At 37.7% G+C, this 16329-nt stretch overlaps 1 protein-coding gene across 17 annotated transcripts in view; it reads left to right on the top strand.

The window, feature by feature from the left end:
- Positions 1 to 16329, top strand: part of LOC127965571 (E3 ubiquitin-protein ligase MYCBP2) — a 98884-nt gene that overhangs the window by 57216 nt on the left and 25339 nt on the right. For 9 of the 17 annotated variants that reach the window (XM_052566402.1, XM_052566396.1, XM_052566401.1 and 6 more), the window contains 13 exons: positions 354 to 576; positions 3814 to 3932; positions 4322 to 4409; positions 5270 to 5319; positions 5404 to 5576; positions 5693 to 5837; positions 5913 to 6119; positions 6840 to 6895; positions 6994 to 7109; positions 7283 to 7380; positions 10483 to 10599; positions 12326 to 12466; positions 15727 to 15801. In XM_052566402.1, the coding sequence (XP_052422362.1) occupies positions 354 to 576; positions 3814 to 3932; positions 4322 to 4409; positions 5270 to 5319; positions 5404 to 5576; positions 5693 to 5837; positions 5913 to 6119; positions 6840 to 6895; positions 6994 to 7109; positions 7283 to 7380; positions 10483 to 10599; positions 12326 to 12466; positions 15727 to 15801 (1608 nt within the window). The remainder of the gene's footprint in view (positions 1 to 353; positions 577 to 3813; positions 3933 to 4321; positions 4410 to 5269; positions 5320 to 5403; positions 5577 to 5692; positions 5838 to 5912; positions 6120 to 6839; positions 6896 to 6993; positions 7110 to 7282; positions 7381 to 10482; positions 10600 to 12325; positions 12467 to 15726; positions 15802 to 16329) is intronic. The other 8 variants (XM_052566407.1, XM_052566404.1, XM_052566397.1 and 5 more) reach the window with 3 other exon arrangements.

Raw genomic sequence — 16329 nt, 5'->3', positions numbered from 1 at the left:
CAAAATTATATATAGCATATATAACCAGCAGTGAAATGTGAGTCAGGTCCGCTCCATGGACAGTGCAATTATTAAAGAAAACAACACAGATTAAAATATACATAAATAAAGCTATGTAAGAATGAAATAAAAGTAAACAATAAAAATATAAGAATAAAATATAAAAAATGTATATTGTAGAATTAAATATAGAACGCAAAATAATGTGCATGAATGTAAACTGTAGTCTTAAATATTAAGATGTACAGGGATGTACAAGAATGTACAGTCAACTTGTTGCAAGTTGAGATGCAGTATGACCAGTGTACCTCAACGAGAGTGGTTTAATCACATCCCCCTGTGCTGATTTCCAGGTTTCCTTCCCAGACTGCGTTCGCTGGGTGACCATTGAGTTTGATCCTCAGTGTGGCACAGCACAGCCAGAAGATGTCCTCCGTCTCCTGATCCCCAGCCGATCGATGCACTTCTCTGGGCTCGGCTCCAAATCTCTGGCTCACGAGACCATCAACAGCTGGACCGAGCTCAAAAAGTTCTCTGGCTCCACTGGCTGGCCCACCTCTGTCTTGGTGCTGCCAGGTAAGAGCGATGTCGCAGACAGCCAAATGAAGAGCTTCATAAATGTTAACGTATTCTTCATGCTGATTAACATGCTGTTTACGTGTCAGTATTTGTTGATGTTCAGTTATTAATAAGAACCCATTTATTGAGATTGTTTACTTAAAGGGATAGTTCACCCAAAAATGAAAATCATGTAATAAATGACTGACCCTCATGTCGTTCCAAACTCGTAAGACCTCAGTCCATCTTTGGAACACAGTTTAAGATATTTTAGATTTAGTCAGAGAACTCTCAGTCCCTCCATTGAATGTGTGTATATAGTATACTGTCCATGTCCAGAAAGGTACTTTTTTTTTTTTAAACATCGAAAATACATTTTGGTCCAAAAATAGCAAAAACTATGACTTTATTAAGCATTGTCTTCTCTTCCGTGTCTGTTGTGAGTGAGTTCAAAACACTGCAGTTTTGTGATGTGGTTCACGAACGAATCACTCGATGTAACCGGATCTTTTTGAACCAGTTCATCAAATCGAACTGAATCGTTTTAAACAGCTTGCGTCTCCAATAAGCATTAATTCACAAATTACTTAAAGGGGGGGTGAAATGCTATTTCATGCATACTGAGTTTTTTACACTGTTAAAGAGTTGGATTCCCATGCTAAACATGGACAAAGTTTCAAAAATTAAGTTGTACGTTTGAAGGAGTATTTCTGTTCCAAAAATACTCCTTCCGGTTTGTCACAAGTTTCGGAAAGTTTTTTACGAGTATGGCTCTGTGTGACGTTAGATGGAGCGGAATTTCCTTATATGGGTCTTAAGGGCACTTCTGCCGGAAGAGTGCACGCTCCCGTAGAGCAGAGCACTGAGAGCACAGACATTCACTGATCAGAGCGAGAGCGTCACGAAATGTTTTTGGTTGCGAGGGCAAGCAACCCTGCACAGATTACCAAAAAAAAAACAGCATTAAGGGACCAGTGGATGGAGTTTATTTTTACAGAGCATCAACGGAGTTGTGCAAGTGTTTGTGTTTGTTCCCTGCATTTCGAAGATGCTTGTTTTACAAACAAGGCCCAGTTTGACGCCGGATTTGCACATCGTTTATTTCTTAAGGATGATGCAATCCAAACGAAAAAGGGTCACGATCGTGTGTTGGAACCGCAGGCGGTGAGTAAAACTGCTTCAAATATCTCTGTGTTGTTAACTTAGGTATCGGCGCGTAAGCACATCAAGTAAACCTTGTACACCTTTAAAAAAAAAAAAAAGACGACATAAAGTGGAACTTAGTCATTTTCCAAAACCGCTAAGCAAATATATACAGTTTCAATACATACCACATAGAGACGTCCTGCTGTAGTCGTTGCTGCTGCTGCTCTCGTTCAGTTTCAGCCTCTGGATCTGATTCTGGATCATAAATATACGCTGAATCTGACTGTTAGCCATGGTTTGTTTTGGATGATGGTTTTTTCCTCACAGTAATGCCTTGTTTTTTTCCTCACGGTAATGACACAACTTCCAAACGCTCTCAACGCAAAAGCCTACTGGCGCTCGTGATTCTTTAGCTCCGCCCACACGTCACGCCTCCAGACGCTTGTGTTTTTCCGAAAAAAATCGGCACAGACTATTTTTCTCTTATAAATATAATAAAACTAAAGACTTTTTGGAGATATGAAGGATGCAGTACTACTCTATAGGTACTCGAGATTAAGAGGATATTGAGTGAAAATGAGCATTTCCTCCCAACCCCCCCCCCCCCCCCCCTTTAAGCTTTTAGCTTTTTTTAATGTGGCTGACACTCCCTCTGAGTTCAAACAAACCAATATCCCGGAGTAATTCATGTACTCCAACAGTACACTGACTGAACTGCTGTGAAGAGAGAACTGAAGATGAACCGAGCCAGATAACGAACGAATGACTGACTCTTTCACAAGTGAAGAACCGGTTGCATTGGTTTTCAGATCACCAGTAGTTCTTTGGGACAGTTCGATTCAATAAACCGGTTGAAGAAAATGGTTGATCGGTTCTTTTGTGCTTGACATAATGGCGTAATTGGCGATGATTGCCCTTGATTCAAGCCTTCGGTTTACCCGCGCTTATAACATTATCTCAGAATCAATCAGCAAAAGAATCAGTTCAGTTCAGATCTGCTGTGTGTCAGTCTGCTTCACACTGAATCACACATGCACATTATCATCAGCTCCTCGGTTCCCAAATTGGACGCGTCTGACAGAAACGGTTCTTGACTCGAGAACAAGTCAATCTTTTGTTCATTATCTGGCTCGGCTCGGTGTTCATCTTCAGTTCTCTCTTAACAGCAGTTCAGTCAGTGTACTGTTTGAGTAAATGAATTACTCCGGGATATTGGTTTGTTTGAACTCAGTGGGAGTGTCAGCCACATTAAAAAAAGTTAACAGCTTAAGTCATTTCTAGATTAATGCGTATTGGAGACGAGAACCGTTTCAAATGAATCAGTTCAATTTGGTGAACTGGTTCAAGAAGATCCGGTTACTTTGAGTGAATCGTTCACAAGCCGTACATCACTAAAATGTATTTTCAATGCTTCAAAAAATTCTAACTGACCCTCTGATGTCACATGGACTACTTTGATGATGTTTTTCTTACCTTTCTGGACATGGACAGTATACAGTATACACAGCTTCAATGGAGGGACTGAGAGCTCTCGGACTAAATCTAAAATATCTTAAACTGTGTTCTGAAGATGAAATGAGGTCTTACGGGTTTGGAATGACATGAGGGTGAGTTATTAATGGCATAATTATCATATTTCGGTGAACTAACCCTTTAACATCACTTCTAGGCCCTTTTGCGGAAGTCTTTACATTTGTCAGCACATAAAGCTTTATTTTGTCTGCAGAGGTTTTATAAAGATCATATCCAGATCCCAATCAGGAAGATTTTGGGATTGTTTTTATAATGTTATTTCTGTGAGGACTGCGTTTATATGCACAGATGATACCTTATCAGTTATATTTGTGTATTGCTGAGATACAATATTTCTTTTACTGAAAATTTTGAATCGGTTTTTATTTTTGTATTTTCCATTTTTATTTTAATAATAGTTGAGGTTTTAGTAATTATTTTTGTCTCTCTTAGTTTTTCATTAGTTTTTTTCTGTTATTTTAGTATATTAAGTTATATATAATTTTATTTTTTTACTTTTATTAACTGTAATAACACTGACAGTAATAAAAAACTAACAGACGTGCCCGATAACTGATTCCCTTTCTCTAATATCAGGTAACGAAGCCCACTTCTCCTTGGAAACTGCATCAGATTATGTGAAAGATGAGAAAGCCTGTTTCTATGGATTCAAATGTGTAGCTGTTGGTTATGAGTTTAATCCTGGTCTTGATGAGGTATGAAGTTCAGTATGAATGTCTTAAACCTGAGCCCAGTGCATGAAATGAAGTATTAACATTTGAGGAGCCCATTTACCCTTCTTTTTACCCTATGTGTTCCTGTATTGGTAAATTACATAATTTGCAGGTCAACATTTACAGAAATGTGAAGAAAAGAAACATAAGCAGTGCTGTTGTTCACACAACAAGTGTGTATTGAAATGTAGGTGGAAATGTCCACGTTTTCAGCTTGGACATCTAAAAGTTATTTACCACTACTAGCATCTGAATTACAGATGGTTTTTGACCAGAGAAAGGAATAGTGATCCATGCCGTCCATATGTATTTGATGCACCTGTCATGTAGCTGTAAATCAGAATGTAATGTAAATGTGGCTGTGGTTTTAGGGAATTATTCAGCTGGAGAAGGAATTGTCCTATCTGGGAAGCGTGTGTGCAGCTGCACTCATGAAAAAGGATCTTGCCCTACCCATAGGTAAGAATGACTGCTGCTTGCCAGTGCTGGAGAAGATAAGTAAATTCTGTTCCCTTAAATTCTCTATTCATCAAAAAATCTCAGTTTCCACTGTTGAACTGTTTTCAACACTGATAATACTTTAGGAATGTTTGTTGTGCAGCAAATCAGCATATTAGACTGATTTCAGTAGGATTGTGTGACACTAAAGAAGTAGTGATGCTGAAAATTCAGCTTTGCCATAACAGAATTTGTTTTTATTTTAAAATATATTATAATGGAAAACAGTTCTATTACATATTTCACAGTATTACTGTATTATTACTGCGTTTCTGTATGTACACTGTATTTTTATCAAATATATGAAGCCTTGATTAAGAAACATTCTTTTAAGAACATAAAAAAATCATATTGACCTCAAATATATGAACGGTAGTGTATTTATTTACATGTTTACATATAAAGTTGTTTGAATTAATCTCAGATAGAGTAACAGGATTTTAATGGATAAAAAAGGATTCATTTTTAATTTATACTTTTGATAGTAGATAAATTTAGTAAGTTTAACTATATTTATTTGCTTTAAAAAAGAATGTACAAATGAATAATTTCAAAATGAAGTGATTCACAAGAATGAAACAAGCTTTTTAAAGCTGAGAGGTGGTTAAAGCTTTCTGTAAAGCCTAACACAATTTAAACAGTAATTTTTGTCACTTTACACTGGAACAAGTCTTAAAAAATAGCTTGTTACTGGAAAAGCTCTATCTGAGCTATTGAAAAAGGAAACTTAATATTTCCTTTATTGGTGCCACTGATAAATTCATAAGCATGCACTTTGTGTCTTTTTCATCTGATTATGTGGATTATGTACCATTTTACAGGAAATGAACTGGAGGAGGATTTGGAGATTTTAGAGGAGGCCTCACTCCAGGTACTGAATTAGAACAAGTTTTGGTGTTTATGAGCACAGTACCATCATCAGACTGAGCTGTAATCATGTGCTTGTGTCAAACAGGTTTGTAAAGCCCACTCAGGGCTCCTGGGGAAGGGACTGGCCCTCACTCACTCTCCCACAATCCTAGAGGCGCTGGAGGGCAACCTGCCACTGCACCTGCAGACTAACGAACACTCCTTCCTAGAGGACTTCATCACCTGTGTGCAGAACTCCAGCGGCGGACGGCTCGCCAGGTCTCCATCCAACATTTTTCAGATCCCTTTATTCATGAAGAATCTATTATGTACCATCTATACATTCTTCAATACCTGGCCCTCATTCTAGCATCTTTACCATTCTGCCATCCCAGGTGGCTTCAGCCAGACTCCTACGCAGACCCTCAGAAGACCTCGCTCATCCTGAACAAAGACGACATCCGCTGTGGCTGGCCCACTACTGTTGTGGTGCAGACCAAAGACCAATATGGAGATGTTGTGCATGTGCCAAACATGAAGGTTAACATCTTTCTGGTATCAAAAGGTATGTTATGAAACCAGCATACATCTAACTGCCTCTGCTCTGTGTTGTAGGTTGAAGTCAAGGCTGTTCCTGTCTCTCAGAAGAAGTCCATCCAGCAGGAGAACATGAAGAAACTGCAGCGTTTGCCAGGCAGCTCCTCTAATTCCACATCAGGCTCTGACCTCACATACGGTGGCCATCCACCGCCCAAACTGGAGGCGACATATGAGCCCATGATCATCAAAGAGGCCAGATACATCGCCATCACCATGATGAAGGTTCCCCTCATCTCCTGACTTGATGAATACAGTAGCTGCATAGCTGCAAAAATTATTTGGACTGGGGCTGCGCAATTAATTAATATAGTTCTGAAATTGTGATATGGCTTAGTGCCATTAATAAATTTCAAAGGCTGCAGTTTAATTTTATTAAAATTTTCACATTTTAACCATTTTCCAAACCTGTAATGAGAAGCAACAACAAAAGAGAACTTTTAAGGGCCCTCTGGGGTTTTCCATCAAATAAATGTTCACTAATTTAACATTTGAAAATTATTAAATTAAGCCAGCCATTAAGATTGTTATTGTAATTTTACAGTTGCAATGTGGAGTACAATCAAATTATTAGTAGTAATAGTAGGATTGTTTAAATATCAGTTTTTCTCTATTTTTTATTTTTCATGGTGAAATTAACAGTAAGATTTTTTTGGCCAAATTGTGCAGTCCTACAAACAAACGTAGTGATTTTTTTAAAGTATGCATTTAAAATCACAATAAGAGTTTTGATGTACTACTACGTGAAATGGATTAAGGACAAAAATGTCGGGCAGATATTTGATTCTATCCATTGTTTGTTCATTAGATGCAGTTAATTCTCGGAAGAATCATTCAATATAAGATCAAAAACATGCATTTACATAATATATAGGGTGAATTTTCATTAAATGTCAACTTTTCTACATTTTCTACATCTACATACAACTTTTTTTTTTAATGCAGGCATATGAAAATTACTCCTTTGAAGAGCTTCGCTTTGCCTCACCGACACCAAAGAGGTTCAAAGACTATTTTTCTACCTGTCATACATAAATTGCAGACAAATTCAAATTTAAGAACAGGTTTCATCTTCAGTGTGTTCACTTTTTTTATTCAGACCCAGTGAGAACATGCTTATCCGGGCAAACACCGACGGCACCTACAGTGCTAACTGGACCCCTGGTGCTGTTGGGCTGTACACCATTCATGTGACCATCGATGGCATTGAGATTGGTGAATGCTTTTCAGGATTTCTTCATATTCATATTAGAGCTTTGTGTTTAGAGGGTGTCTAAAGTGGATCATGTTTTGTTTTTGTTTTTAACCATTGTAGTAACTCTGGTAATATAACTGATACTACAGAGCTCATGAAATGGGTTTGCTGACTAGAATAATGTTTTTTTCAGATGCTGGTCTAGAGGTGGAGGTCAAAGATCCACCCAAAGGAATGATCCCTCCTGGCACACAGATGGTCAAACCTAAAGCTGAACCTCAGCCTTGCAAGGTGAGTTCCCAAATTCCCCAAATCTGACCACTTCAGCCATTTAATTTATACCACATTCAAAAGTTTGGGATTGGTAATATATTTTCAAAATGATTTATCCCTATGATGCAAGCTGATTTTCAGTATCATTACTCCAGTCTTCAGTGTCACATGATCCTTCAGAAATCATTCGGATATGTTGATTTGCTGCTCAAGAAACAATGTTGAAAACAGTTGTTCTGCTTAATATTTTTTTGTGAAAACCTTAACACATTTCCCCCTGCTTTTTGATGAATGTTTAAAAGAACAGCATTTATTTGAAATATAAATCTTATATTAAAGGGGTCAAATGATGCTGCTAAAAAGAACATTATTTTGTGTATTTGGTGTAATGCAATGTGTTTATGTGGTTAAATGTTCGAAAAACACATTATTTTATGTGCCTCGCCTTCTAAAACACTGTTTTATTACAATGCTGGTCGTTCTGAAAAGCTAGGTGTGCTCTGATTGGCCAGCTTTCCAGTGCTTTGTGATTGGCTAAATACCTCAAGCTGTCGATGCCCATTACCATACTGTGATGCTGTGTCCTGGCGCAACAAGACAAAAACAATAAAACCCAATATAAACGAGGCATTTGTTGCATCCATTGGGGACATAATTATTGATTATAATGACTTGCGTTGCATTGCATATTGCGCTGCGTAAACATAAAACCATGTCTGCATATGTTATCAGAGAAACGACAAACAACAAGCTCTACTCTACACTGCTTAAAACTCACGTTTGAATCATCATTGGCAAATTCTTTAAATATGAAAACGTACTTACAGACTATGATTCAGAAGCATCAGACTGTCCTTGCAAAGTTAAAACTACTCCACTTCATAGAAACAGACTCCGTATTGAAGGTTACTCTCACAGGAAACTGTCCCAGTCCTCCGTAAAATGTGCTGCACACATCTGAATATTTGGATTGAACTGTTCTGGAACAGTGTTGTAAATACAACTTAACCACTGATTTCTAGTTGTGATTTTAAAGTAGTTTCACTTTACAATGAAACAAACAGCATCTCCACAATATGACAGCGGCGGCAAAATAAGTCTGTCTTTGCATGAACATTGGGGCGGCATCATGCAAATCTTCCCACATAGAGACGTAGATGTGGGGGCGTGTTTAAATGGAGCGTTTTAGGAGGGCATGGACAAGTCTTAAGTTTTATAAAGAATATCTCTTTGAGTTTGAGATTTTAGCCTTTGCAACTTTACAGATCTTCATGCACTAGGGCTGTCGCGATATTAGATTTTACATATCACGGTTATTGTGGCCATTAGAATTCACAATAACGATACATCATGATATCTATAGAAACCTTGGGGGGCGGATATCAGTCAAATTATTTTTTACTTTATTTGTTGAACATATGGTTACTGATAAACACAGGCCACAAGACTGGCTTTTTCCATCTTTTTTTAAGCTCCTATGAAATAACGTGAGAAAATACTGTCAAGTTCAACAGTATGATGAATAAATATTAATGGTAACACTTTACAATAAGATGTCATTTATTAACATTGATGTATTAACTAACATGAATGAATAAAGGAAAATAAATTTATTACACAATTTATTCATCTTTGTTAATGTTAATAAAAATAGTCGTTCCTGTTAGTTCACAGTTTTAATGAATTAATGTTTACAAACACAACTTGTGATTTTAATAATGCATAAGTAAATGCTGAAATTAACTTGAACTAATATAATGTATATTACAGTTATATTAGAATTTAGCCGTTTAGATGTTTATAAACAACTGAAAAAATGTCAGGGCATGGCGAAACTTCTCCAGGCCCCAAAAATACCCTTAGACCTCAGAGGGTTAATGTAGAAATGTGATATCTCATCTCAAGATCAGATTTAATTGTGTAACTGTTAATATATTTGAACAAAGAAATAAAGTGTTACTACGCTCAGGCCGTATTAATTGCAAATACAAAAATAAGACGAGTAAAGAAAATGCGGTACTTATTAAAATAATCACTGTTTACTTCTATGTTTAACACACAGGAAACCGCTATCATCAGGTTAATATAAAAAGTTTTCCATTCTGTGACTAGTAAAATAATGGCAACTTACTCCGATGAACACGGCTCTCCTCGGACCAGCTGCGTCGTCTTTTTGTGTCTCAGATGTCAGCGTTACGGCACTATACTGCCACCTGGGAGCTCAACCAGGTACTGCCGCTGGAGTCTTTACATGTGGTGTTTTAAATGTTGTGGTTATCGCTAATACCGGTATACGTCACACACTAAATTAACACGATATTGATAATTGTTGCTTTGAATATCACATATATCGCGACACCCCTATCATGCACCAAGAGCTTGTAACACTCTAAAGAGAAAGGACAAATTTTAATTGCATCATGTGACCTCTTTAACATCCTTTTTTTCTTCTTTTATTGTCACTTTTAATGCATCTTTTTCTGTATAAAAGGATTCATTAATGATGATCCCAAACATTTCAGTGGTAGTCTAAATGTGCACAACTGGACTCAACTTTTTCTCTGGAAGTGATGATCAAAAATGTTTTCCGCTGAAAAAGATGTATGTACATGTCTGATTCTGGAAGTTGACATCCAGTGGCTCGACATGTAATATGTGCAAGTCCATCTCAATTTCCATTATTTATTATTTAATTATTATAAAGATTTAGTAATTTTACACGTAGCTTACACCTAGCATCCATTTCTTATTTATAATTTAATTATAATTATAATTATTTATAATTGTGCACATATCCGTTTTTGTTTATATAGTTGAAAGTTAATGTGGTGGGCTAGATGCTCTTTATATATACGAGTGCAAATAGTGTTCCTGTTTGTTTTTTTCCACTGTGTATTTCTTTACTGCGCATTGAACTGGGAAACAAGCAACACAACTGCACAAAATCAAATGTCTTTCCTGCTCTTTGCTACCGAATGTCTCTCATCGGATCGGACGTTTCTTTCGTCTGACAGGATGTACGGTTCTGTGATCTCTGTGCTGTGAAGCCTTCCTCTCTGACTGCAGCTTCCTGCCATCTTCTCATCTGTCTCACTGTCTCTCCCCCTCTGCTTCTCTCAGGTGCGCAAATTCGTGGCCAAGGACAGCGCAGGGCTGCGTGTGCGTAGTCACCCCTCTCTGCAGAGCGAACAGATAGGCATAGTCCAAGTCAATGGCACCATCACATTCATTGACGAGGTAAACCGCTCTAGACTAGGGCCAAACTGTTCTGAATTCAAGTCCTTTTTCTGTTTTCTCTTTCTTTTATTGGTGAACATAACTATGGATGGTTTATTAATGCTCTGTTTTAAAACAAAAGGCTTTTAAAACAAATTCTGCTTCTCTCTAAGCTTTCAGTTTGACTTTTGATTTGGTCACCAGCGTTTATTTGCCTATCCTTTGCTTCATTCACATGCGGGAGACTTTGAGGCTGTAGTTAAATCTCAAATAGGAACTATCTATTCCTGCCAATTGCTAAAAAGCCCATTGCTGCATGCCTATCACTCATAGCTCCTATTAGACCCAATCTCACATCCACAATGCTGTCGGTTGCTCTGAAGGCCCTTTCACATGACTGGCAGGTGCATTGAACGGAGAAAAGCATCAGCTACAGCCTTACCTAGAAACTTGCCTCAATCATTTCCTCTTGACCTTTCAAAGCACATCTAATTGGAAAAACTGCATGACTTTTGCATGACAGGCCAAACTATTTATGACAAAAACACCCTGCAGTCAAAAGTTTGGACATATTTAACTGATTTTCTTTTTTTATTTTATTTTATGAAACACTTTGTATATGCATCTTATTAATTGCATAATTTTATCAATTCATATCTGTCATTTTAATATTTAGACACTACTGTTTAGAAGTTTTGTCAATAAAATAAGTATGTTTATAGAAGTATCTGCATCTAAAAAAAAGTTTTACAATTAAAAATAACTTCACTATTTTATAATTGTTTTAATATACTTTTTAACATATTTAGAAATTGAATTTATTCCTGTGATCAAAGCTGAATTTTCAGCATCATTACTCCAGTCTTTAGTGTCACATGATCTTTCAGAAATTATCCTTATTTGCTGATTTGGTGCTCAAGAAACACTTTCAACATTTTTATCATTATTGAAAACAGTTCAGATGCTGCTTAATATTTTAGGGGAAACTGTTGTATGTTTTTCCAGGATTCTTCAGCATTTCTTGGAAGTCTTTTGTAACATTTATAAATAATTATTGGTCTATTTGATACATTTTTGCTGAATTAAAGTATTAATTTCTTACTTTGATTTCTTAAGTAATTCAATGAATCTTACTGCCCACAGACTTTTGAAGGTTTTTTTTTATCTAATAATTATTTAAATATTATATTGCCAAATTTAGATCAATGTTTAATGCAGATTTTTTTTTTTGCAGATTGATTGCTTTTCAAAAATAAAATAACTTTTTTTTTTAATGGATTTGTTGGAATGGAAATTAAGAAAATAAATATATATATATATATATATATATATATATATAATTTTTTTTTTTTTTTTTTTTTTTTTCATGTCCAAATTTTTGAGTGGTAGTATAAACTTCATACTGTCTTGCTAACTGGCAGAAGTTACCCTTTTGATTGCACTGCAGTGCTTTTTAAATGCTCGAAGTAGCGCATGACTCTCGAGCTGAGCATGATTGAAGCTTGAACTCGAGTCACGTGAAAGGGTCTGTTGTTCCTTGCTGATAACCACTAACAGCATTTACATGCATATACAAATTCTGTAGATGACGCATCTCATTTTCCCCTCCACTGCACTTCCACTGTAAATCCAATTGGTTGGTGCTGCGCATTAACGCGATTGGCTCTGCAGCCTCAGAGGCTCGTGCGAGAGGCGTGTTAGCAGTTACAGGAGGGCATGGCTCCGCTCTGTTGCTTGTTTCCCATAGATCCACAATGATGATGGTGTCTGGCTCAGACTGAATGATGAGACTGTAAAGAAGTATGTTCCCAACATGAATGGGTACATTGAAGCCTGGTGCCTCTCTTTTAACCAGCATCTGGGCCGAAGCCTCCTCGTCCCTGTCGACGTAAGTAAAAGGCCTCCCCCTTCGTAGATTAGCCCAAGCCCCCTACATTTTTCTCATTTGGGAACGGGATTTGTAACTGGCAGCATATTTAGGGTGATAATTCGATATACTTCAGTTTGGCTCTTTTACAGTGAATCATGGGCATCTAATGACCCACTCCCAAATGTGTACAAGCATGCTTTGTCAAATACTTACAAAGACCAACTAAATGTGTCTGCATGTGTTAGTGCTACAGCGTAGTTGCGTTTGGGCACGATTACTCGGAGACCAGGATGAAGAGTGTTATGGGTGGGTGCATGTTGCCAGTCCTTTGTCTTATTAACCTCTGGTTGAAAGTCACTAACTCATGCACACTGTGTAGGGCTGCACGATTATGACAATGTTCGAATGTCGGTTTGCATTTGTGTTCACATTAAATGGCATGACACCTTGTTTATTATAAAGACTGGAATATACTTAGCAGATTTTGAAGCACTGGGCATCATACACTTGTCAACTTTGTAAACAGTTACAGAGAAAAACTGTGTCAACAAAAGTGCACCTCTTTGATAGGAGACACATGACCAAGGCTTTCAATTTGATTAATCACAAAATAAATGTTTGTTTTAGAACATATTAGAAAATATTACCTTAATGTTTGTCATAATTGACACACGACACATCGCAGCCACAATAGCGCTGTATGACAGAAGTATTGCTTTTCTATTTAGCTTTTCCTTTTTTTATTCAAAATAATTCGCAAACTTGTTAACTATGTCATCAGCTGACTGATATTTTAATTCTCAATTATGTGCAAGTGAATGATTTGTTGTTTACAAGCTAGGGTTGTCAAAAGTACCTAATTTTTTCATTTTAAAAATGTCCATCTCCCGCTAACATTGGAGCGCTGTTGAGCGGATTCTTAAACATTGCTGATTGGCCAATGTGTTCTTGCGCTCAACAGATATGACTGTGATTGGCTACAATGATCATCGCTTCTCACTCTTCACGGAGCATTTACATAGAAGCACACGGGAGCGTTTGAAATCTGCGTCTATCAACCGATCCGTCTATGTGCAGATATATTAGTCAGAAAAAAATAATAAAAAGCACATCTCTTACCATTCTGGATTAAAACACAAACCAACATTGTTCAGCGTAGTTTTGCAGCTATCAGAGCAGAAAGGAAAGCCGTTGCTCTCCACATTGTTTTTCATTGTATGTTTATATGTAAAGCGTGCAAGCTTTTCCGCAGTTTTAGATCGATAGATAGGAAAAAGCCCATTCTTACACCCAACCTTTGACCCTCCCTTTAAAGTAATCTGGAAAGTGGTTGAAAATGAACAAAAGAGATTAATTAAAACACCAAGTGTGAATGGGAATGTCTGTCTCCCTCTAGTTGTGATCCGAATTGACCAAAATGTATCTTAATACCAGATGAAAACAGGGCCAGATTCTGAAGCAAAAAACTAAAATAGCCCAATTAGTGCATCCCACATTCTGCAGACTGACTTTGACTTTCTCCAACTAGCATTAAATCAGAATCCTGTGCAGATGTTGTTTAGTGTATTCCAGTGTTCTAGGTTTGGCATATCACTCATGTTAAGATCTACACTATCTGCATTGTTTCGATTTGCTTCTACAGCATTTTCTTGTAATGTCAGGTCATGTTTCTTAGAAGGCTTTTTTAATGTAACAGAAATAAAACACAAAACCGAATCCAATGCTCAAACAAGTTGACAGGAATACACCTAAAGGAAATGCTGTAATCGATACTTCAGGATTAAGGCGGGCATACACTGTGCGATTTCGGCAAGGTACCAACCCACACTATACGAGTAGATTGCATGCGATGTAAAGCCAAAGCTCACGATTTTTATGCGCTCACTGTACGGTCCGATCGTCGAGTTGCGATTTGACTGCTCACACTATACGTGAGGAATCAACCGAAATCAACATGTATGATCCCCCAGAACCCAGATGTTTGTGGCGGTTTCTGAATAAACATGCTTTCCTGGGATAAACGCACTGCTTTGGTGATATGCGCAATTCTGTGTGCTGAAACGTCCAAAAAAAAAAAAAGGCGTAGGCATGTCTAGACGGTGGCTCGGAGGCCGTGGCCAATATGGTTTATCCATTTTGCAACGTGAACGAACTGGAGGTAAGCAGGCGTTTTCTTCCCTCCTTTTTTTATTTTTCTTTGTCATAACTCCACAAATTTTCCCTCCATCACTTCAGTCCACACTACACGCCGTATCACCATGGTTTCGATTATGGTTTCGCGCACGCGCAGTGAGGGAAACGCCGAAAATCGGTTCGTAGCCCTGCTTCAATAGTGCGATACCTCATGAGAGGCTACCAAAATTTCTGACATGTCAGAAATCCATCCGACCAACCGACTGCCGGTCAGGAGAGTTTAATCGCCTCTCGTTTCCTCTTGTACACTGCATGAACACTGCACGACAAACGACGCACGAAAATGCTGAAAATCGGCCCGACCTAAAAAAGAGTCGCACGAGTCAGAATTCGGCTCAAAATCGGATGAAAATCGCACAGTGTATGCCCGGCCTTAGTTTATTGTGGCAGCTATAATCATGATCTCTTCGATTAATTGTGCAGCCCTACTGTGTTGTTACTCATTATATGTGGTGTGAAAAATAGCTCTTGTGTGGTAACGGGCATCAGTGGACAGAGCTTTGCTGTTTCCTGGTCATGACATGAGCTGTGAATCTCTTCACATAACCAATCTGAAATTGTAAAGATTAATTTGCTATTAAAAATTTCTGTGCAGCCTTTTCAAGGTGATTGATCCGTTTCTATTTCTTAAACTAAATTAGCTGTCGGGGTCCCACAACTTTTTTAAATGAGGTTCTGCCATGAAACAAGCCGTTGTCCAAACCTGGCCTGAAAGCGAGTGATTCTGAGAGCATAATTACATCTGGATGTGAAAATATCATCAAGGCTCCCAGTATGAACAGCATGACACACCACCAATCTTTTTTGGAAGATTATGAATCTTCGTATTTCTTATGTGGTTTATTTTTCATTTGCCGTATTTCGATGTGATTGAAATTCACACAGAATTCTAGTTTTAGGATCGTTTCGTTTCCTAGACCTTCAAGTTCTTGTACTGTCTCATTTCCAAAGAATTCAAATACACAAAGAAACCGTCACCACAACAAATCCATCTCTTCCAAAAAAAGACTTAACCATGCCATCTGCGTTTCTAATTGAAGGGAATTCCCCATCGTGTTTTGACTTGCTTGTAATCTGTTGCTCAGAATATCTTTAGCACTAGCCAAGGAGTCAGGGATATCGACTTTTTGTCTTGGACGACCTTAACTTGTTTTCCTCAGGTGAGTTGTGAGATGAGGTGTGTGTAGCTTGGCTGCTGCTTTGCTTTTCACCAGTGTTTCTCATGATTTCAAGACGTTTCAGATTGTGATTTTTACACGTAGTGCTGGAGAATCATCAGAGTTGCATGTTTAATTGTGTGAGTGAAACAAATATATTTTGCCATCTTTTCCTTGTATGCACAAAGATTCCAGTAACACGTTTTGAGTGTGTTATAAGAACCTAATTGTCATTACATTACATTTATGTTAATCTTGGGAAAATCTTTTTGTGTTTTCATGTCTTAGTCCACAATTGAAATTCAGTTGCATGAGGATTTAAAGCAGGGTTCCTCAAATCTTCCTCCAATGGGCTTCAGGGTTTAGCTCCAACCCTGACGAAAGTCACCTGCCTATGATTTTCTAATGATCCCTAAGACATTGATTAGCGCTGATTAGCATGCTCAGGTGTGTTTGATTAGGGTTAGAGCTAAACTCTACAGGAAAGTGGATCTTTTGGTCCAGATTTGAGGATCCCTGATTTAAAGGAAC

Source organism: Carassius gibelio, chromosome B9, assembly GCF_023724105.1.
Source record: "Carassius gibelio isolate Cgi1373 ecotype wild population from Czech Republic chromosome B9, carGib1.2-hapl.c, whole genome shotgun sequence".
NCBI classification, from domain to species: domain Eukaryota; kingdom Metazoa; phylum Chordata; class Actinopteri; order Cypriniformes; family Cyprinidae; genus Carassius; species Carassius gibelio.
This window is presented reverse-complemented; position numbering and strand designations above follow the sequence as displayed.